This window comes from Sceloporus occidentalis, unplaced genomic scaffold (genome assembly GCF_023333645.1).
Source record: "Sceloporus occidentalis isolate IW3139 unplaced genomic scaffold, rSceOcc1.0.p SCAF_17, whole genome shotgun sequence".
In the NCBI taxonomy this organism is placed as follows: Eukaryota; Metazoa; Chordata; class Lepidosauria; order Squamata; family Phrynosomatidae; genus Sceloporus; species Sceloporus occidentalis.
Genome location: NW_028316997.1, coordinates 14,105,282 through 14,128,722, shown reverse-complemented (window position 1 = coordinate 14,128,722; position 23,441 = coordinate 14,105,282). Strand labels below are relative to the sequence as shown.

At 39.4% G+C, this 23,441-nt stretch overlaps 1 protein-coding gene across 2 annotated transcripts; it reads right to left on the bottom strand.

Moving 5' to 3' along the window:
* Positions 1–16,113: 16,113 nt before the first annotated feature.
* LOC149302869 (dol-P-Glc:Glc(2)Man(9)GlcNAc(2)-PP-Dol alpha-1,2-glucosyltransferase A-like) lies at positions 16,114–22,810 on the bottom strand. Of its 2 annotated transcripts, none has more exons than XM_089482188.1 (3): positions 22,646–22,810; positions 17,872–18,078; positions 16,114–17,151 (listed from the first exon to the last, which is right to left on the bottom strand). In XM_089482188.1, the coding sequence occupies exons 1-3, from the start codon at positions 22,808–22,810 to the stop codon at positions 16,114–16,116; spliced, it is 1,410 nt and encodes a 469-aa protein (XP_089338314.1). The 2 variants fall into 2 exon arrangements, with proteins under 2 accessions (XP_089338314.1, XP_089338315.1); XM_089482189.1 differs by having other exon boundaries at positions 17,881–18,078.
* Between the last annotated feature and the right edge of the window lie 631 nt (positions 22,811–23,441).

The window sequence follows — 23,441 nt, the reverse complement described above, 5'->3', positions numbered from 1 at the left end:
CTTTGTACATTAGCATAGGGATTACTCTTGGTGGAGTGAAAGTCCGTTAATGTAGCGGTACTCACTCTCTTCTCAAGAGAGAATTGCATAACAGTCTATTAGTTGTACTACATACCTTCCAGACATTAAAAGGTAAATAACAGGGATGTCAATTACTGGCTCGGAGCACCAAAAACAGTCCAGGAAATGTAAATTTAAATCCCTCTTCAATTTCAACCATTTTTATTGAGCTTCCGGCACACAAACAGGAATATTGACAGAAATTTGACCCCTAGTATGGAATCACTGAGCAAATGATTGCAGTTTGTTCTTGTGTAGAGCCTAGAATGGTGGACCCACTCTCTTAATCCTTGTCTACACTATAAAATTGCAAAATCTAGACCAAATCACACACAAAACTGTAGTATTGCATGCATAGAAACATTTTTCTACGCATAGATATGCTTAGCAATGCGAATATACGTATATATTTATACAGACAATCTGGAATCGTGTAGAGTGTTCCTCCGGTTGACTCACTTGAATCTTCAGTCAGTCAGTCATTGCGTGCCTAGAATCATCCTTTTGGATTTTCATTGTATTAATAATGATAAATAGGATATGTCTGATAAACTACATGTTGCCGATACGTTTAAGCATTCCATCTTAAATGCTTAATAGCACATTAGGAAAGACCAATCTCTATGAGTGTCTCCAGTGAACCGTACATTACGTTGAGCCAGTTTTGCCCTTAACGTATGAGAAGTCACAAAGGGTGACATTTATACCTAATGTTAAAGCCAGTGGGTAGAAATGTTTCATCTCACAATAACTTAATCTACAACTGGCAATTCAGTAAATCAACCTTACATCTTTCAATAACAAGCTATATTTAAGATAGCAAACACATTCATACCTCCGTTGCATAGCCACAACTGTAATGTGTTGTCAGCTCCACCAAAAAGCGACCAGGTGAAGTATCATTTTTCCCAGGCACGAGTAGATAATTAAAACAATAGAAATTACAATCCTTTCTCACAACAGCCTTGGTACAACATACAAGATGGATGGTTTTACATTACTTGTTTGTTCATGTCAGTGTCTCTGTAGCATGCAATATCTACAGTTGAGGGTTACACGTGAGCAAATGTCATAATGCATGAATTGCACAGGATATAAAAGGTAAATATTGTGTTATTTTTGTTGGAAGAGAATGTCATGATTAGGTTGAGGCTGTTGAAAGTTCAGTCTTTGTGAAATAGCATGAACCAACCAAAAGCTTGATTAGGAAATAGCAATGTCCTAAATGAGAAAGAACATGTTGCTACATCTTCCAGCTGTTGGTTCATTTGCATTCTGTGCTTTATTCTCGTAAACAACACATTTTCAATTGAGATACATTTTAAAACTTTCTTAATTGGTTAATTAAGGCTGTTTTCTACTTTTGTCCATGCTTATGTTTCTCCACCTAGGACACAGAATTATTGCAAAAATAAAATCAATAATAGATGATGGGGCAGTTTAACCATCTCCGGTAATGTAGAAAATATAAAGACTTGTATTAATTTAACCAGACAAACAATGTCTTAATTAGCAGTTAGCCATTTCATTCCCGCACAACCACTACATTATTTTGTAATAAATGTAATTTATACAATAATGGTAATGTCATATCACAGTTTTGTAAACTTCCTTTTCTGGGATCAGTTCCATGAAGCTTGTTACTGACTATTTTGAATTTTATTAACATTATAGTTGGATTTTAGTTTGAACACAAGGGTGGACTAAGGCAGGTGCCACAAGTGAATAGTTTCTAGGTGCCACTACAGCCCAAGTATACTGATAGGGGAGCTCCTACAATACTTGTATATAATGATTTAATAAACAAACGGTAAGTAATATGTAGTTAATAGTTTTGCTGAAACCTTTAAACTATAAATGTCTCCTAATACCGTATTGGCTCGAATATAGGCCGCACTTTCCCCCCCCCCACTTTAAGTCTTTAAAGAGGGGGTGCGGCCTATATTCGGGGTCTAGCGCCCGACGCCCGGGACATGCAGTTCTGGGTGCTGGGCAGGCAGCAGGGTTAGGATGCAGATCCCCCGCAGCGGTGCAGGGGACCTGTATCCTACTCTCTGATGCGCTCCGACAGCCTCCCCTGCCATCACTTCCCACGGGGGGAGTGCCGGCACGGGAGATTGTTAAAGCACATCGTGCAGACATGCCGGCAGCAGAGGTTGTTTATGGACATTGCTGCAGCCGGTGAACATCCGCACGATGCGTTTTACCTCTGCCCCCAAGACTTACCAGAGCAGACTCCCGGGTGTCTTGCGGGGCCGGCGGGGGACATCTACGCAATACGTGTATACAACTTCCGGTGCCGGCACATCCGCTCAGTGCCAGCACCGGAAGTTGTATACGCGTATTGCGTAGATGTCCCCCGCCGGCCCCGCAAGACACCCGGGAGTCTGCTCTGGTAAGGGGGGCAGAGTTGCAGCATATCTCGGGGGGGTGGAGGAGGACAGTGGCAGCATATCTCGGGGGGAGGAGGAGGACAGTGGCAGCGTATCTCGGGGGGGGGACAGTGGCAGCATTTTTCTTTTAAAAAGCACCAAACTTTTAGGGTGCGGCCTATATACGGGGGCGGTCTATATCCGAGCCAATACAGTATATGTTTCATGTGAGTACTTACACCTACCCATGATCATCTCCTACTTGGGTAGCAAGTTCTCACAACCTGGAAGCCTCCTTGAGATCAGAACACATCTGATATATCTATTATATCAATATCGTAAATGGTGTCCAACACCATTGTGCAAGCCGAGTTTTATAGAAAAATTACCAAAATTGATCTTTATTTTTGACAATAGTTTTACGTATAGGGCATCTGATATTAGCTCAGGCTATTACTGTCTCTTTAAGTCTATCTTAGAAAGAAGCCATTCAGCTGTGGCAAATACTGGATTTACAAAAAGGGACATCCATGAAAGACTTTGCATGAACTTTCCTGCTCTTCTACATCAAGGAGTAACTTCCCACTTAGTACACGTTGCTAGAAGGAGTTTTAGTGGTTTTAGTTACACATAAAGAATTTGTGAAAAGTCTTTTGTGTGGGAAAATCTTCAGACACTAATAAACCTATACTTCAGGTAATTGTTTTAAAAACATGCATTTTTTTATTTTTTAGTTAAGGTATAGTGTGTTTTTGTTTTCACTTGGGTGATACAAATCTCTGAAAAACTTTTCAGTGATTGCATTTCGCTACAGGAAATTATTGCATTCAACAGCACATCCACTTAGTTTTATTATGTGATGCCAAAATATTTAAATACAGCAAATCATATTTGAGCTATTTCAGTAGATTCCAGGAATATACATCAAAGAAGCATTGTTTAAAAGACAACTGGGATAATATTTCCCTCAATCTTTTACTTAAATTTACTAATATCCTTGTATTCTAAACAAAATAATGGAGGAAAATTGTTCTTGCATGAACGATGCAATACATGACATTTTCAATTATGTTGTAGATTGTTATCTTATTCTGGCTTTTTTAAAACATTTAATTATTTTTTATTCTTGGGTCAAACCAGTTAAACCAGTTGTCGTAGCATCATTTTGTTTTGCTTCAAGATAATCTACATTTCCTTCTGGTTTCATTGCTCTACGAGGATAAAGTCACAGTAAAATGAAGCAGATTTGAGACAAAATAACCAGTGATAAACTGGCATCTTTCAGGCACAGGGTTATGGCCAGGCTAGCGACCCAACAATTGTATTAATCCAGAATAATCCACCCTTTAAACCACATGATAATTTTGCTCAGAATGAAAAGGTCTGAATAACTGGAGGAACATCTTTAAAATTACGTTTACCCTTGTACATAAATAAATTCATAGATTCAGCTTTGCAGCCCTTTCTGTGAAGAACACCCTTCTTTGTGTAAAATGGAACTATTGCTCATTTAATACTAACAAGTGATCTCTTTATATGTGTTGTCTATGGGGTGCCCTTTTTGTCCTCATATGTGTACTGTACTGGAATCACATCCAGTTTATTTCCTTTGCTAAAAATATCAAATAGTGAGCAAGGAGTATAGGTGAATAGGGCGAAGAGAGGGGGCATGGATAAACAGGTTCCCCTGTCCGGAGATAAAGGAAACTTATATTGAGATCGAGTTAATGAGCACTTTACCTGAAGATTCCATCATCAACCCTCCCTTGAAGCAAATAGGGTATTTAAAGCTCTTAGGAATGTATTTCTCATAAATCTTAACGCTCATCTCTAAATGCATCAAACATGTACCTTAATCTTATTTCATGTTATTGTGATTTTACAAAATGCTTTTCCTTGCCCTTCTCAAGCTTCTTGAAGTTTAAACAACTTGAAAACAAAGCAGACTCATCATCAATAGTTATAAGTATAAAGACCATATAAACCTATTTCATCAAAACTGCTCTCACTCCATAGTCTGTTAGCTCTCTGTGCTCTATACACACTGCCGTTGCACCTCTGCATCCATCCACCACATGCGTGTCCTTGGGTGCTGCCCAATGGTGCACACCTCTGTTATGGAATGTGTGCTCAATTTGCATGGCTCCGTTTCAAGAAATGAACCACTTGAGAGCACCTTTGCTCACATATACTCTGTGCATGGCAAACTGCAACTCTGGCGGTGGGCTTTGAGCATTACAAAAGCAGAAGTACGGTACTAATTTAGTTATGTATTCATTTATGTAATTAATTATGTTTTTATTTTTAGAAAACCAAGAATTATAGTGTACCTCAGCCTTAGCTTGCAAAAGGGAAATGATAGGATGACCCGCAATTAAACTAAGCAGTTATTCAAAGGTGAGTGAGCTGGTATTGACGTGTGGCATGGCCCTGAAGTTTTGCTCAACCTATTGAGCTACATAGAATGCAAGCCAGACTCCTCCAACAAAGGATCAAAGGAATTAGTACTAGCTCTTAGCTCACCTCTGGTCCATATTTTTCCCCTCAGTACAAGATGGCCCAAGCCAAGGAATGGACTCAAGCCTGGAGCCAACACCAGCCACCCAAATAGGTTAATCATATTGGCCAGATATAGGACACTCTTAAATGGCATCATGTGCTCTCATGAAGTTCTCCATGTTAAGTTACATACAAAAAAATACTTATAAAATGCATACAGTTTGATATACAGAGTATAAAAAAATCTGTTTAAATTAACATAAAAATTAACAAATTAACAAGCTGTCACTTGAGGGTTTGGTAAGCTATTGCATAGATAGGCTCTACATTAATAAAGTCATTTAGTGAAGAGATACTACAGGGAATTTCAGACAAGTTGCTAATGAAAAGAACAAGATCAAGCTGGCAATAATAAATTAAACTTTAAAACAGATTGTTTTACATGATTCAAACAATACGGCCTCAGGTTGAAATGACAAATTGATGATAATAAATTAAAGTCATACTCTCTTTCTAAATACTGTACTAGTGCTTAAATTTAGAAAAATGTACAGTATTCATCACAATGTGAGATACAAATAAATGCAAATGACCTGTTAAACCTTTATCCCATACATCTTTCTGGTACCTTTTTTTGTACTATTTCTAATGTCCCCAAGAGATTTAGATAAGCCTGGTCGGCAAAGCTTTTCTGGATCCCCAATTATATGACTGCTTGAGAGGACTTTAGTGGAGGTTTCATCAACTGACATGTACACGCTTCAGCAGGAATCTTCATAGGATTATGTAGCTGCACATGCACAGTTCATTCAAATCAAATCAGGTTTCTAATTCATCATAAATATTCAGACAAGAATGGCCTGGACCTTGTACGCTTGCTACTGATGAAGTGCTATTGCGAGTGAATAGGGACTACCTTAAAAGCAAATACGCAGCAATTAGAGTCTCCACTGGTTTAAAGTGTCCCCAAATAGAATTTATCAGGGGATCTCTCTATAATGTATGTACCGGTATTTAACATGGAGTTAAATTTGTAATTAATTAATTTTCTAACCCACCTAGAATTGTTACTTTCATTGCATGCATTATGTATGGATGGAACTCCCACAATCCTGGGGCCCCTAAAAAGTTAAAATTGCCACTGCCAATTTACAGTCAGGTGGAAGTTTCAAGCCATTTATTTCTTTATTGAACCTGTGACATTAAGGGGAAGCTGAGAATTTTAAGTGGTAACACATTTTAGCTATTGAAAGAAGGTGAAGCTAAATATAGTAGGACATGCACCTGCCTTTTTAAGAGTACCATAAACATTAACTGCACTATTTAATAAGCTAAGCAAATAACCCCTTTTATTTTTGTGTCTGATGATTAATCAAATACATAAACACACAGAAAACTTTTGTTTTCAGTTTCTACGGATATCACCGGCTGCTTTTCTGTCACATGAAAATTAAACGGAGCTGGCTAAAACTATGAATGAGGCTACATTTTGCCTGCTTAATTAATTATTTCTGCTATAGTTTGAGCATTCAACAGTATAGGAATAGTCTTTCTAATGATGTCATTACTTGCGAACATGTTAAAAATTCAAAAGAGCAACCAGCTTAATGTATGTTTCTAAGGCAGGTTATAGGGTCTTGAGCCCTACTAGGCCTCCAGCCTCACTCCCTATTGAATAGAGTTGTGTGTGCATTGGTACTTGGGTGGGGGGTAGTCCATAAGAGCAACAAGTGTACAACCTTGTAAAACTTTCTACCATTTCTTGGATTGTTAATAAAATAAATTACAAAAAAAATTCAAAAGAGTTGGGGGAATTGCAACACAAGACAAGTGATTTTGAAATATCTTCCACCCCAAAACATTTTTTCGCAATAACTCGTCGAGTCCCCTTAAAACTTATGGCAAGAAGCTCATTAGGATGTACAGCTACTACCTGACTTTAACAAGAGATCAGGCTGTCTATGGACTCTCCCCTGTCAGCAGAAGCCAGCATCGTGTTTTAACAGCACTCTGCGTCATTCAAGGTATGAACGATCACAGGATCAGGCATTCTCTGCTGTTAGGTGTCACTGCTGACACCAGAAGTTGACTTGTGAACAGGAGAGCCTCAGCAGGTTCTTTCAGGCTATAGAGCCTGGAAAAAAAAACAACAAATTATTGGGAGCCCAGTGATTACAAAATACATGAGAGATCCCCAAAGGGACAAACAAAACATATACATAGTAAAATAAAGAAAATAAAAAGTGCCCCTTACCACCATAAGTAAAAATAAGTAAATAAATAAATAATAAAAATTTATATATATATATATATATATTAAAAAAATCACACCCCCCTCTACCCCACAAGGTTGGAGAGGTTCGCTTTGAAGAGGCGTCCCATTTCATAGGCGCCCACTCCTGTAGACACAGACTGACAAGGGATGCATACCCCTGAGAGGCTCTGCGTGCAGGATGGGGTGTCCCTGGAGTATCTCTATTCTATACAAAATCATTTTAGAGGAGGGGTTTTCTCCTCCTCCGAAATTGTTTGGAATGCGGGAGGATATCGTACAGGAGTCCCTTACCCAAAAGAGTTGGGTTAAAATCTGCACATTGGTGCATTCTTGCTCGAGAATTGAAATATGTAACCTTAAGAACACATGACTTAACGGTAGCAAATCTTCACTCTTCTTTATATAGTATATATAATATAGCTGCAAGTAATACAAATCTTATAAATGTTTTGTGTGATTTTTAGAGAAATTCAATTTTTTTCTGTGAAAAATATTTATACCTATTTTATTCATGCAAAGGTGCTGATTTCTTATCATAAGAGAAAACCTGCTGGTCTTGAGAATTAATTTCTGAGGTCGTAGATAAGGAAGGATTCATCATCATCAGGTTATCTGTAAAGAAAACGGATGTAACATTAAGTGCACAGTGGTGACGGAGTGTCCTGCTCAGACAACTCGGCTCATTGATTTCTTCGCACACATTGATTTGGGGTTTGCAAAGAATTTTAACATCTCACAAACTGCAAAGAAGCATCACTATGGGGGAAGAGACACCTTTTACATAACAGCGTGGTATGCACTTTACATAGAAGAGTATTTGTCTGGAATATCCACACTAAAAAGCAGGCCCGGACTAGGACAAAAAATAGGCCCGGGCATTTCAGACTGAGCAGCCCATTTTTATGAAAAAACATATATGTACATACATATACATAATACTTGGTCATTCAACATGGGAAGCCTGGTGTGACTAATCCTTGAAATAAATATTATAGAGTAAATAACACAATACCTTATCTTTTCTACTAAATCATTTCAGGGCCTTGAATGTTTTGTCCCCTGAAGTCACTACAAATTCAGGAGGGCGTTTTATCTCTGGGTGAGTAAAAATGAAATAGTTCCTACTGTAAATTAAGGAAACAGATAACCAAACACACACAGGGTTTTCCGGGACCGGGTTTTCCACACCGACACCCAGACACACACACCAGGCTCTGCCACACCGACACCCAAACACACACCAGGACAGGCTCTGCCACACGGACATCCAAACACACACACACCAGGACAGGCTCTGCCACACCAACCTCCAAACACACACACACCAGGAAAGTTAAAAAAAGAAGAAATGGTTCAGCACTCAACTCCCAGGAAGCTGGGAGCTAGCAGCTAAAAAAGGGCAAAACAAAAACAGAAAGCATAACAAAAATAGCAACGTTTCAGCCAAACAGGGCCTTTTGAGATTGACAAAGGCCCTGTTTGGCCAAAACGTTGCTTTTTTGTTTTGCTTTCTTTGAATAAAGTAACCTAAGGATTGGAAGCTGACTGGAGTGCTGGGGTTCTTTTCTGTGTTTGTACACACACCAGGACAGGCTCTGCCACACCAACGCACACCCCAGGACAAACACACACCCCAGGACAGGCTCGGCCACACTGACACCAGAACACACACTCTAGGACAGGCTCTGCCACACTGACACCCAGACACACACATCAGGACATGCTCTGCCACACTGACACCCAGACACACACACCAGGACAGGCTCTGCCACACTGACACCCAAACACACACACACCAGGACAGGCTCTGTCACACCAACACACACACACACACCAGGACAGGCTCTGCCACACTGACACCCAAACACACACACACCAGGACAGGCTCTGTCACACCAACACACACACACACAACAGGACAGGCTCTGCCACACTGACAACCAATCACAAACACCAGGACAGGCTTTGCCACACTGACACCCGCATCCGGAGGGTTTCCACGGACGGTTTCACTCAGCCTGCCTGTGGCATCTTTGCCCCCATAACAGCTTGCCTGTGGCATCTTTGCCACCAAAACAGCTTGCCTGTGGCATCTTTGCCACCAAAACAGCCTGCCTGTGGCATCTTTGCCACCAAAACAGCCTGCCTGTGGCATCTTTGCCACACTGACACCTGCATCCGGAGGGTTTCCACGGACGGTTTCACTCAGCCTGCCTGTGGCATCTTTTGCGCCCAGAACAGCCTGTGGCATCTTTGCCACCAAAACAGCCTGCCTGTGGCATCTTTGCCACCAAAACAGCCTGTGGCATCTTTGCCACCAAAACAGCCTGTGGCATCTTTGCCACCAAAACAGCTTGCCTGTGGCATCTTTGCCACCAAAACAGCCTGCCTGTGGCATCTTTGCCACCAAAACAACCTGCCTGTGGCATCTTTGCCACCAAAACAGCCTGCCTGTGGCATCTTTGCCCCCACTTACACATCCATGCTATGACAGACACATATTCATTCACTTGTTCACAAATATTTATTCACTAATTCACAGATAATCATTCACTCATTCAGATATTCATTCATACATTGATACTCATTAATTACCTCATTCAGATACTCATTAATTCCCTCATTCAGATACTCATTTACATGTACTCCTTCACAGATACTCATTAATTCACTCTTTCATTCAATCTCACATACTCCATACGGCCTCCCTCACCCCCTAGAAGAGATGGTGCTCGTGCGCGTCTGACAGGTAAGTTGCGGGCCCGCTGCTAGAGTTGCGGGCCCGGTCGCAGTTGCTGCGGGCTTAAGGGGCAGGTGCCCCTTTTGCCCTGCGTTAAGGAAGGCCGCATAGGCCCAGTCCGGTCCTGACTGGGCCTATTTTAAGGTAGGGGCCTGGAGCTGCAGCTCCATTAGCCCCTAAGTCAATCCAGCCCTGCCGCGGCCCAAGACATAAATATCTGAGGCACAATATATTCAAATTGTATTAAAAAATTTTGGATTTGATTCTAGGTGTAGATGTTGCGGCGGTGAACTTAATTAAGGTAGGTATGAAGACGTATTAACCTATGCCTGGCGGGGAAGCATGGGGGGAAAACAGCTACAAAAAATAAAAATTGTGAAGCCAGCTTTACTCCAACTATACATAACACAATAACTATATGTATATCAATTTAAAATCAAATCATTCTTACTTTATTTTTTAATGTAAACTACTACACACCCTCTTACACATGCAGACATCAGTAGGTTGACATAGGAGAAGGCTGCCTGCCGGTCCCACTGCTCTACACAAAGGAGATCTTAGTGATTTCTTTGCACAATTGCTCAGTGCTGCCCAAAAAGATACTAGTCTTGCCTTTACTCGTCAATGGCAGCAGCTTACGTTTCAATGGCAAGTCTCATACTGTATAACATTTTTTAAGTCTAGAGGCGATAGGGATATAAAATAACAGATGTGTTAATGATCCCTTTAGTTTTGTTATGTTCTGAAAGCAGTGAGCATCTTCAAAATGAATTCAGCTTTAAAATATAGCTTTTATTATTAGCTTTATATATATATATTTTTTTAAAAGCATTAAGAAGCACATTAAGCATTAGTCTAAATGTGCAATATCATCAATGGAATCTAGCTTCCAATTAATACTTTATATTAATATCATGCCGTTTTCAAACATGCCCTCCTGCTGACACTTAATGGCCCTTCTTAAAAGCAGGAAAAAAATGATTGTTGGACTGCAGAGATGGGGAAAAAAATCCAAACACAACACAGGCGGCATAGAAAAGCAACAGAATTTCATACCTTAAATTAATAGCTTCACAGAGTTTTTACTCTAATTTAGACTGATGAAAATCCTTTTCTGGGGCATATTCCATATAATTGTATTCTCTGGGACAATACATTTTATTTTCAGCAATTTACAGCTTGCCTTTCCTTTAGCTTTCAAGCTATTTTATCATTACTGGAGTGAGCGCACATTCACACTGTATTCCCTTTTGAGGGAAATTGACTCTTGCAAAGCACCTCGGACAATAATATAGCCCAAAAACCAAGATGTTAATGGCTGTACTGGTGATTCCAATACTCTTATTTGAGGTTGAGTCAATAAGCAGTGAGAAATATCAGAGGACGCATAGGCACAATAAAACAGCAGGCTTCCTTAAACATAATAGATATTACATTTGGTTGTGTTTAATAAAAATCCATAAAAACCTTTCTGGTTACCAATGTATTGGATCAATTTTCCTTTTCTGCATACTCTGAATATTTTGAACTCTCATAAATAAATGATTGTGTTCAAAGTGAACTGATCCTCTAAACTCTGTACAACTCTGGGACATGCGTGGAGAGGCTACAAGCAAATGTATCTCTCAAATAGAAAATAAAAGCCCTCTTATGTAGACATCATTTATTCTGCGTAGAAAGTGAGGTCACAAAGGAGGTTGGAGTCATGGTGCAGAAAGTAAAAAAATAAAAATAAAAAATAAAAAGGTACCTAAACTTAGACTACCAACCAAGAAGAGAAATGGCCTGCCATGTAGGATGCATTTTTGTGTGTATCCCTGGGTAAAGTAGCCATCCTGTCGCCTTAGTTCAGGTAGAAGGATTACCCTCTAGGAAACCAAATTGTAGAATTGAACACTAAAGCAAAAATCTTGCATAAAAGAATTTCTCAGAAGCTTTAATCATAACATATGCAGCACAGTTATATAAAACAAATCTCAAAGCAAATGAGAAGCGAGAATGAGCTGTAATCGCAACTACAGGCTACAAAACTTAAATTGCTGTCGTTATTTTGTCTAGAGAGAAACGTGCACTAAAAATAGAGATCTCCAGCCAACTCTGCATCGAGGCATCCAAAAATGATTGTTTCTGCCACAGGTTTTTGGCTGGCGTAGTCACATGCTCCTTGTTAAAATAGGATGCGTGTAACCTCGTATTCCACAGTTGTCATTAACATTCCAAAACAATGAATGACTAAAATACTGTAATATATCACTATTTTGGTACATACCATGGTTTGGATGATAGAGACCACAGGAATAGGCCATAGGAAACAATACATTTTTTTATATTTTCTTTTTTTAAACAAATAATAATAATAATGGTTTTGTAGCATCAGGCTGATCTTTCTCTTCAGTATAATTGTTATGCCACCCTTGACCTGGGGCTTTTTTTTATGGTTGCGGACCAACGGTGGTGATTGAAGATTCAAAGATAACGCGAATAACCCAAGTCTATGGACTATGACAGATGGAGTAGTATAGCTAATATGTTTTAAATACACTTGTTTGCAAAGCACCATCAATAAGCAGTCAAAAAGAATAGACATACATTGCAGTTCAATATGACAAATTAATGAAAGTATGGTGTTGTACATAAATTGCACAACAATGATTTCACAAATAGTGGTGAGTAAACAGATTATTTTTTCATCAGTATGTGAAACTGTATCAGAAGTTTATGAGGTCACTGTTGTAAAGAAAAGGCACCGTGATATTATATAGAGGTAAACATCTTCCCATGAGTTAAAAAGCTCCATGTTCAGCATTTTCACCCATTCCTTGCAGTTTCTGGCTGCTAAAACCAGACAGTCACTTGAAGGAAAGACTTCCCATCGAATTCAATGGGAATGCAAAATGTGCATGAGCCTGGGGGTTCTTGTTGGACCCACCGGAAATCTCACATGATGCGAGTATCCATGTATGCACATCTTCTGTAAGGCAAATGGCAAGGGGCTGAATCCCTCTATGCACTCGGATGGTATATAAGGCGACACTCTGCTATCATATGCATTAAAAAGCATATATTGACTGAAGTTTAAAAGGGCAGCCATTCTAGGGATCGGTGAAACAAACCATGTCTCCCCGCATTTCACTCAGTAGTACTATGCACAACAATTACAGGAAAATGTAGGGCCTTTCATATTTTTCTTCATAAAATTGGGGGGGGGGGGGTACATACAAAAATGTAGGAAAGTTTAAAAAGAAGCTATAGCGGTATGGAGGCAATTATTTGAATATTTACCTCCTGAAGAAGCTGGGTACAACCTAGGGAAACACGTTGAAGAACTTCAGATGATTGTCATCTGCTCCAGTTTATCTGTGTGCTGCTAGTTTTGTGCTGTTTGCACATGGGATCGTGCACTATACACTCTGTCTCGTCACTGTTTGCAAAGCATGTTATGATACCGTGCCATTGGGATTTTTCTATTTGGTTTGAGAAACGAGGAATAAAAGGATCGGTTTTGATGAGCGTCTATGATCTTGACAATTTGTGGGTGCATTGAGAAACATGCCATTCACTATGATTTTTTTCTTACAGTATTACACTATGATTATGTGTTTGTTTTATTGTCATGTAATTGCGCCCCGATTTAGTAAGACTTGTTTCTGATAAAAGCATTGGAGGAATACTTAAGAGGGAGATGCATCTACCTGTTAAGGAAAGGGTATTAACATTTTGTGGATCACTTTAAAAAATATATATATAAAAAAATAAAAAAATAAAAGTGTATGATGTTTGTAGTGGTCCTAATCAAGCTTGTACGTATGTTTTTCTTTGTGTGAAACACTAAGATTGAATTCCACTGAGTCTGGCTGTTATTTCAGTTAATACTTTTCCCGGCATCTTTGCCACAAAGAAAAAAGAGTGTTAAATTAAACACATTTGACATTTCCGAAGTGCTCTTTTCGGCTCATCTCCAAAAACCCAACAACATTTCACTCACTTTAGACTGCTTTACATCTCAGTGCCCTTTAAAGAAGAAGGATTCAATCTCTGTCCATCACAGGCTCGTGTACGAAAATGAACATCGATAACGTCTGCAGAATTGGTGCTCTGTATTCAAACTATATTACATATGCAATTACACCCCCCCCCCCCCGTCCAGTCTGTTTGCTTCCTGTCACAAACATGACAGATTGACAACAACAAAAAAATCCTTGCCAACGCGTTTTGGAAAATTAAGCATTTGCTTCCAGATGTATTACAAATACAATCCAGAGAAGCAGACAAACAGGCAGCTGTGGAACCTCGCAAACCTTTAACACCTTACATGTTACAGACGACCCTAGTAGTTGTGGTATCCCAACTCAACTTCTGTCTTCTCTAGGTGCCTGGAATAATATGAATGCAGCAATTACAGCACCAAGCTCTTGTTAATGAATGCAAAAAATGTATTAACATAAATATACATTCTTACAGAAGTTCACAAAGTAATTCGGAAAAAATAGAATCATTTTTCATTACATCTGCTAGGAACTGACATTAATACATATTTACAGCATACAATAGGAGTATTTACAGTTCACAACAAGCGAAACACTGCCACCTAATGGTCACCATAACGATTGCATGGCTTGCATGATATTTGCTCAATTTATCATCCAAAATTACCTTTATTTATCATCATTATCACACCTTGGATCTAGAGCACTGAGCCAGTAATTTTATAACTAAGCTACATATGATTCAGGGAAAAGATTAGCTATTCCACAGACGAATGTTTTTTTCCATTTTTACTATGTACTTTATTTACAATCTTGTTAATCGGCTTATAATAGTAGAAAAAAATGTCTACCCTTTCTGACATGAAACAAAGCAAATCTTAAAAAAAAACTTAACATTTATATTTACTTGTATACATTTTGGAAACAATCAAGAATAAAAAGTGTAACACCTTTTTTGCCATGATTATCACACATACAATTGCTCTAGCGATGACAAGGTTCATCCATGTGTCTAACCACTTATGAATTATGAGTTATCGCGCTAAGGCATTTACAATTAAGGTATTTACTATTGGAGTTACTGGTGCTACCCTACAGGAAATCTAAGAAAACAATATGGCTGATTTAGTCAATGTTTGCAGTTTAAGGAAACATAACCCCTTATGATAAGTATCACGTTTTCAAAAGTTTCCCTAAAACATTTATTATTTTTTTGATAATTGTGTTTTTGAGAACTCATGTAAAATTGCACAGGATGTATATTTTATACAAAGTGCATGAATGTATTAGTCACTTTATAAAACGTCTATATACAATTAAATTCAGTCTGTAAAAATGAATACCTTCAGTATCATAATAGATATTATGTACACCAGAATGATGCAAAATGTTCATAACATACAAATTTCACACAGGCGGGTTATTAAACTGCTATCACTCAATGGGGTATAAAGTCCCTGATGAAGGATCAGAGGTCCCGTCCTATGCTGACATTCTGCCTACTTCTAGAGGTGGAAGGGGGTTTAAGGGGCATTGCCAGCCGACGGCTTAAGCATGCCTCACCTTGAGAAGCCACTTTTGCCTGATAGTTACAGAAATAAAAATATATTAAGCATTTTTCCATTGAATCTACCATGAACCAAAGATTATGGTCTCATAATTATGTGGAATGAACAGAATTATGGAAATAAAACAAAAAAATTACCATGCCAAATCTCCTCTCTATAAAGACTCTACATAGAATCTATGCAAACGGCGCACAAGAAGCAAGTAATTACTTGTTAGAAGACAACAAAAGCAAAGCACAGACCAGACATCTTTAGTTCTAACCATTTGAATACTGTACATAAGAACATCTCAGCGGAAACCAATCTCAGAATACCAGCCCCAAATCATATGAATTCTCAGACGTGTGAGATAACTTGAGTCCAAAGCTTGAACCAGCTCTCCATTAATTACAAATGAACCATGATCCTCCATAAGGTAAGCGCACTCATTCTCCACCTTTTGGGAACTCATAGGCCATGTGACCACAATGCCAGGAAAACAAACATGGGGTATGAACATTTCTGCATTTTAAAAATACCAGTAACAATGGAGCCGTTTGGTCACATTTGATGGAGAGACCATTGAATACAGAACAAAAATACTTTTTTACGCAAAGTATGGTCCATCAGTTTACCACATAAACCTCTGAATGTCCTCACTATCAGGCCAGCGAAACGTTTTATTTAAAAACAGGTGGAAAGTTACTATGTTCACGGTGATATAAAGAACCAGCTCAAGAAGGAGCTTTCTTACAGAAGGAATGTGTATATTTAGCCTGAAGATGAGATATGGCAGGATGAAATAACGAAACTCCAGCAACTTCTGAGGGACCGTAGCAAAGAGTAAACAGACAAAAAACATCAAGAGCCACAACATTGACTTCCCCTTCAGAGCATCAGAGAAGGTCCAAGCAGCAAAAATATAGCCCGGAACTAGAACATATCTGACCAGCTCATGTCTCTGGAATATTTTCTTCCAGACATAGAAAGGGTAGTGCCTGTTGTCTGCCAGCAAGTACTTGTGCACATAAGTGAATTTCCAGATAAGAAATAAAGATATGGTGGTTAATCCAATGTATAAGAGAGGATGTCTTCTTATAGACCCAACGAAGTCTGATTTTTTTTGTGTAGAAATAAGGTGTGGAAAGGAAAAAACAAGGGTAAAAGAGAGGAAGTAAAACACCTGGGGAAAGTTTAAACAAGCTTCATGGTTGCTTCGGTCTCCTACGACTATTCCACCATTAACAATAACAAAACCCAAGAAAGAAATAACTAAGGTGATGTAAGGCCATGTTAACACAATAAGTCTCAACACATTTTTGAAGGACATGGAGTAACGAACAACAAACATTACAAGGTCTACAGTTTCTGAAAATTGGCCTTTCTCATCTCTCTTCTTCTTCAAATGGCTCTTCCATTCTTCTGTTAGCTTTTCTGAAATAACATTTCCAGCACAAAAAATGACCCATATGATATTTGTTTGACGGAAACAGAATGCGCAGAACCCTAAAAGGGCAGCACTTTTATGGTTTCCATAAAGACACATTAAGTACGTAAACAGAATAAAAAAGGTGGATCCAGTGTCTGTATAATAGAGGAACGTAAAGAAATATAGAGTCGGAAACACATATAAATTAAGGGTAGACAGGATTCTTCTAAAACTTGAAACCTAGTGGAAAACAAAGGCAAAACAATTTTAGTTTTATAAATATTAGTTTCGCAATAATAAATAGCAGTATCATCAAAAGGCATGTTCAGAAATTAATACATTCAAGAGAGATACATTCAAAATCACCTGTTTATTCTCTGTACTAAATACTGTCAAGATTGAATGGTGGACATAATACAGAGCATAGCTCAATTATCTGCAAAGCATTACATTTGCATTTGTGAATGCATTATTATTTTATATTATGTCAGAGAGGCATTTCACTCTATCACTAGGAAACAGGGAAATTATCTCATCGAATATTGCCTGCTCAGACTCCTCTGATGATGGAGAGACCGTGACAGACTGTGAGTGTCACTGTCTATCATGTCAGCCCCATATAGCTTAACATCTGGGTAAATGGGAAAACATTTTGTGAAACAGATGATTTCACGTCCTGTTCCACCTTCTCTGCTGAACTTAATAAGTCTGTAAGTAAATGCAGCACATTTGCTGGTAGGACTGAGTGCCCAAACCACTCAAAGAAAGTTCTTAAATTGCATATGGAGGGGAGGAGAGGATGAGTTCCTGGATAGAAAATCTGCATGAATGGACTATGCGGCTTATCAATGTTTCCATTGAAGTTATCACACAAGAAGGCAAAAAGGACAGCGTTTTATACTAGCTCACATAGAAGCTTTTTTTCTATTTCAACTCGCTGTAATATATATAATCCGGAACAATACTTACATTCTGCTTGTAGTGTATCCTACAAATAATTAGATACAAGATATATAGATTGCCAAGGCTAAAAAGAAGGTTTACAAAGCGCAGCATCCCAGGGGAACAGACGACACTTTCGCTCCATGCAAAGAGCCAAGCCACAGGCTTCACTATGCCCACCGACGCCAGGTACAAGCCAGGTAACGTTGTGATCATGGGATCCCACTTGAAGAAAAAAAGTAACGAGATGCCAAAAGTGTTTTAATAAAACTTAACAATCAGGGGTCTGCAAACAATCTCACTAATAACTTTGAAAAGTTTATACATAAAACAAATCTTACCAGTGCTCAAATTGCAGAAAACACCTGTAACTTGCACCATCATAAAAAAATGCTACAAATTTAGTCAAAAAGGGATGACAAAGTAAACAGGTTCCTTCCAAATACATCTTTTTTTTAAAAAAAACCTAACATACACCATTTGAAATGCACTTATCTATGTTCTTAAATATTAATTTCACACCGGGCGGATTTGCCTAGTTTTAGAAACAGTAACTGTGTGCATTAAGATGTCAGAAAAGATTAAATCAGTTATACTTTTAACAGGCACCAGATGAGAAACAAGAATAACGTAGAGACATTCTGTTGCTGGCCTGCAGCAAAAGCTTTTAATCACTCAAATGACTTGTCCTGTAATTAATTTCATTCTTCCACGTATCAAACGTGTATATTTTCTCCACCAATATGGAATGCCTATTTTAACATATAACTATTTTTGTTGTCACACTATATTTCTGTGTCAAATCATTCCTTAGACCTTTTTTTTTAAAATTTATTTTACAGATTTTTTTATATACAGATCTGAAAAGGGGACCTTCGCGGTATCGTAACCTCATGTGACTTCATATTACGCGTTACGAAAATTCTGGAAATTGCATGTTTTGCAATTGTGAAATTTAAACTGCTACATTGAAATCTATAGAACTTCTGCTAAGCAGTTCAATTGGGATTTTTACATATTGTGAGACTGTGAACCCCAGGGAGTTGATTGGCATGACATCTGGGTACAGCTGCTATGCAGATTATACATATGGGTCCCTGGGGTGGAGCAATTGGAGGGCAGGGTGGGCCAATGCTCCGTTCCCCCATTCTGTGGAAATTCCATGCCGGCTTTTCCAGGAGGCTTGAAGTCTGCAGGATCCGGTCCGGGATTCCTATGGGGCTGGCGTCAGGCACAGGTGCTGGGCATTAAAAACCCCTGGAGCCTGATACTCAGAGAGACTGTTGGGGAAAGAGGAAGTTTCCCTGAGCTCTCAGGGCAAGGAGAGGCCCTGAAGAAGACCATCCCTAAACCAAGTGAGGCAATACCTGCCTGGACCTGTGTGTGCTGTCTGGGGGAGGTTTTCCAGAGCCTGGCTTAGCTGGGTCTGGCGGGGAGGTCAAGTTAGTGGGTGATTAGGCTGGTCAGTCTGGGCCAGTATATTGTAATTAGAGAGGGCTCCAATTGGGAGCTAGGTTTTCTTTTTTTTTTTTATGATTTGGTTTTTGGGGTTTAAGCGATTAAAAATAAAGCGCTGTTTTGTTACAAGCTGGTGTTCCAGACTCTGATTGTCCTAGAGGACTGAGCTTAGGACCCCTAAATGTGATATGTATGGCCCTCGTGCTACAGGGTTTGTCACAATATACACTTAAGACCAGACCTGGGCAAAGCACGGCCCGCGGGCCACATCCGGCCCGCTGAATAGCTCGGACCGGCCCGCAAAGAGTGTCCTGGTGACTCACCAATGAGTCCGGTGTCCCCCCCCGCCCCGGTCACTTACCTTAAACTCCTGTGTTGGAAGCGTTTGTCTCGGGTGCCGGCGCTTTACGCTGGGCGCCGGCATATGACGTCAGACGCCGGCGATCAGCAGTGAAGCGCCGGCACCCGAGACAAACGCCTCACGCTTCCAACACAGGAGTTTAAGGTAAGTGACCGGGACGGGGGGGGGGAGATCCTGAGAAGGGGGGGTTAGGGAGTTAGATGGGAGATACTGAGAAGGGGGGGTTAGGGAGTTAGAGGGGAGATACTGAGAAGGGGGGTTAGGGAGGGAGGTCTTACTGTGTGTGTGTGTCTTACTGTGTTTGTGTGTGTGTGTCTCACTGTGTCTGTGTGTGTCTCACTGTGTCTGTGTGTGTCTCACTGTGTCTGTGTGTGTCTCACTGTGTCTGTGTGTGTCTCACTGTGTCTGTGTGTGTCTCACTGTGTCTGTGTGTGTCTCACTGTGTCTGTGTGTGTCTCACTGTGTCTGTGTGTGTCTCACTGTGTCTGTGTGTATCTTACTGTGTCTGTGTGTGTCTCACTGTGTCTGTGTGTGTCTTACTGTGTCTGTGTGTGTCTCACTGTGTCTGTGTGTGTCTTACTGTGTCTGTGTGTCTTACTGTGTCTGTGTGTGTCTTACTGTGTCTGTGTGTGTCTTACTGCGTGTGTCTTACTGTGTTCATAGCTTATTCAGTTATTGTAATAAATATTTTAGCCCATTTTTTAGCTCAAAATATTTTTTCCTTTTTTTTCTCCTCTAAAATCTAGGTGCGTCTTATCAGCAGGTGCGTCTTATAGAGCGAAAAATACGGTATGCACTCCGAAGCCTTGTTCATTTTGTTCACTTCTGTGCTGTGCTAATAGTTATTCAGGCCTTACTTATTCAAGCACCTCTACCAATGACGTAGGCTTGAATAACTTTATTAAACAGCACATAAGTTAACAAAATGGACAAGGCTTCGGAGTTTGTAGTTTGTAGAGGTCTGGCCCTCTAAAACCATTCCAATTTCTCATGTGGCCCCATGGGAAAATTAATTGCCCACCCCTGCTCTAGACTAAAATAAAAAAACATTTTGTACACATCTAAAGGATTAACACCACAGGAAGCTGAAAAACACCCACTTGTGACAAGCTCAGAAAAAGTTTAACATTATTTCAATGTCATGTTAAACTCATGAAATATGCACCAACACTAAAAAGATCATTTTTAATTATTAGAGTTAATTCTAAATATTTTTAATCTCATATATTTAAGAGTATTATTATTACTCAAACGATTTCTCCCCTTCCATTGTAAACTATGAATTTTAACAACTTCTGGGCAAGAAGTTTCACTTAATTGATTTAACCATTTTAAAGTAATTCAACTAGACTGTTTGCTACATAAGTATCAATTTTGTTCCAAAAAACTTCTTTTATCTGCAGACCTGGAGGCTGCCATTGTAATCAGAGATGTGATATTTCAGGTGACACCACCTTCGTTACAACAAAAAAAAAAGTTTAGTAACAAACACAGGTTTAAAAATGTAACTCTTTGGGGCTGGCAAATGTTTCATGATTAATACACATTAAATTATTATTCTTTATGTATTTCTATAATATCAAAATAAGGCTCTATTTGTTCTGAAAAAAAACATCAAATATGGAAAAGGGGTAAACCTTACTATGATCTCAAACATTTTTTAACTCACTTGACATCTTTGAACGTTGATGTGTCCTAACAATCCACAAGCGTACATCTGAGTTTCATCATGGATGTACCCAATAAGTGTAGTTAAATATTACACATATTCTGTTTTCTTACTGACAAAATTAAATACAAAGCTATATAAAAGTGACACAGGCAACCTGGAGCTCAAATGTCAATGCCTTATAAACCAAAGGAGTAATCGATAATGCCAAAGAATACTGTATTTGCCCAATTATAAAATGACCCTGATTATAAGACGACTCCCCAAAATTTGAATATTAATTTAGGAAAAAAGAAAAAGCCTGAATATAAGACTACCCTACAGGAAACAAGTTTTACCAGTAAATATTAATTCATGTAATTTTTTTCATATTTAATAAAAGCTATGACTGAGAATTATTTTTTTGTTTTTAATTCCTTTTATTTGCCAACCTGCCCCCCCCCCCCAGTTATACACATCTGCCCCCAGGCTTGCCACTCTGCCCCCAGAAATGCCTTATACCCTCCTATATGCCACTGTGCCCCATGATATGTTATATGGGGGGGGCAAAAAGCTTTTCTGGAGGCAGAGTGCCCCATGATATGCCTTTTAACCCCCTATATGCCACTGTGCCTCCAGAAATACCTTATACCCCTATATGCCTCTCTGGCATATAAGGGGTTAAAAGGCATATCACTTACCCGACTTACCAGTGCTTCTGACTCCCCGGTGTTTAATGGGGGCAGCGGGTGGAGGCAGGCATTAGTTCCGCCAGCGCTTCTATGACTAAGCACCGGAAAGGTCATGTGACGCTGGTGCTCCGTCATAGAAGCCCCTGCCGGCTCCCAGAAAAGAGAATTCCCTTCGCAGTCGGGGAAGGTATGGCACTTTGGCCGGCGCTCGGTGATAGAAGCCCGGTGTAAGTGCCGGCAGCAGCTGAGGTTACCAGACAGGAGGATCCAGGTCCCCTGCAGCGCTGCGGGAGATCTGGATCTTAGTCTTGTAGCCAGACCTCTATTTGAGGTCGGATTAGAAGACGACCTCGATTATAAGATGAGGGGTATTTTTCAGAGCATCTTATAATCGAGCAAATACGGTAACTCTTTAAGTAACACGTCTGTGGTTCATCTCAGTAAAAAAAAAAATGTTTATATATATATATATATATGTGTGTATACACATAGCTTAGATAATGAAAGGTCACGTTTAGGTGTGATTATTCATTTAACCAGTTCCATGGCACTGATTGTGTCTAGTGCATTTTTTTTTCCTTATGACGTAGGGGTTAACCATACAAGAAATATCTATAATCTTGTTTTTCTTACCTTATTAAAGTGTCCATGGCAGTAGTGCTGGGCCTGTGGTATGTGAAAGATTTCATCCATGTATGGATCTCTCTGTTCTCTACTTATTTTAGAGAACAGTATGCTGGAGAGCAGAAAACTGCTGCTGAAAAGGGCAGAAAAATAATACCCTTCAAGCCTATCCATGAGTGCCCGGGAGTAAACTTATCTCCTGTAGGGAAACAAAAATAACATATACTGAAATTTATACCAGGTACTTGTCAATGCCTACACCTGCTTGGGAGTGACAGCGATGTTATCAGCAAAGGAAAAATAACAATTTTCACACAAAATAACCCATCATAGAGGTGTGTACATGGGTACAAAACATAACAACGTGGAAAGCAACACATACTGAAGGCTCAACAAAAAAGTTATATACACACACACACACACACACACACACACACACACACACACACACACCTTATTGTGAAAACAATGCTGTGGTGAAAATTGTAGGGGTATCTGTGTTTGGAGTCCATATGCATAGAAAAAATAACAATACTTAATAAATAATAAATATTACACAAACACGACCATGGTTTTTCTGGTACTGTGACAGCCTCTTTCCACCGTCTGCGACATAGCACCATGTGTGACGCTTTTGGGGACACAGGACGCGTATACCTTGTTTGTACGAAACGATTTTGAAACGTGTATCTGCGTATTAAATATACCCACCGACTGGAAAAAAAAATGATTAAAACAGCCAGCGACAAGTCATAAGTGTCAACAGCATGGAACGCGTACAAGGGAAGGCTCTTTCTCCATCAGC

Excerpts from the sequence above, each read along its gene's own strand:
- LOC149302869 (XM_089482188.1), bottom strand. The coding sequence starts at position 22,810 with ATGGATAGGCTTGAAGGGTATTATTTTTCTGCCCTTTTCAGCAGCAGT. Across the intron at positions 18,079-22,645 it reads GCCATGGACACTTTAATAAG|TGGGATCCCATGATCACAAC; the intron begins GTAAGAAAAACA and ends TTTTTCTTCAAG. Across the intron at positions 17,152-17,871 it reads ACAAGCAGAATGTAAGTATT|GTTTCAAGTTTTAGAAGAAT; the intron begins GTTCCGGATTAT and ends GTTTTCCACTAG.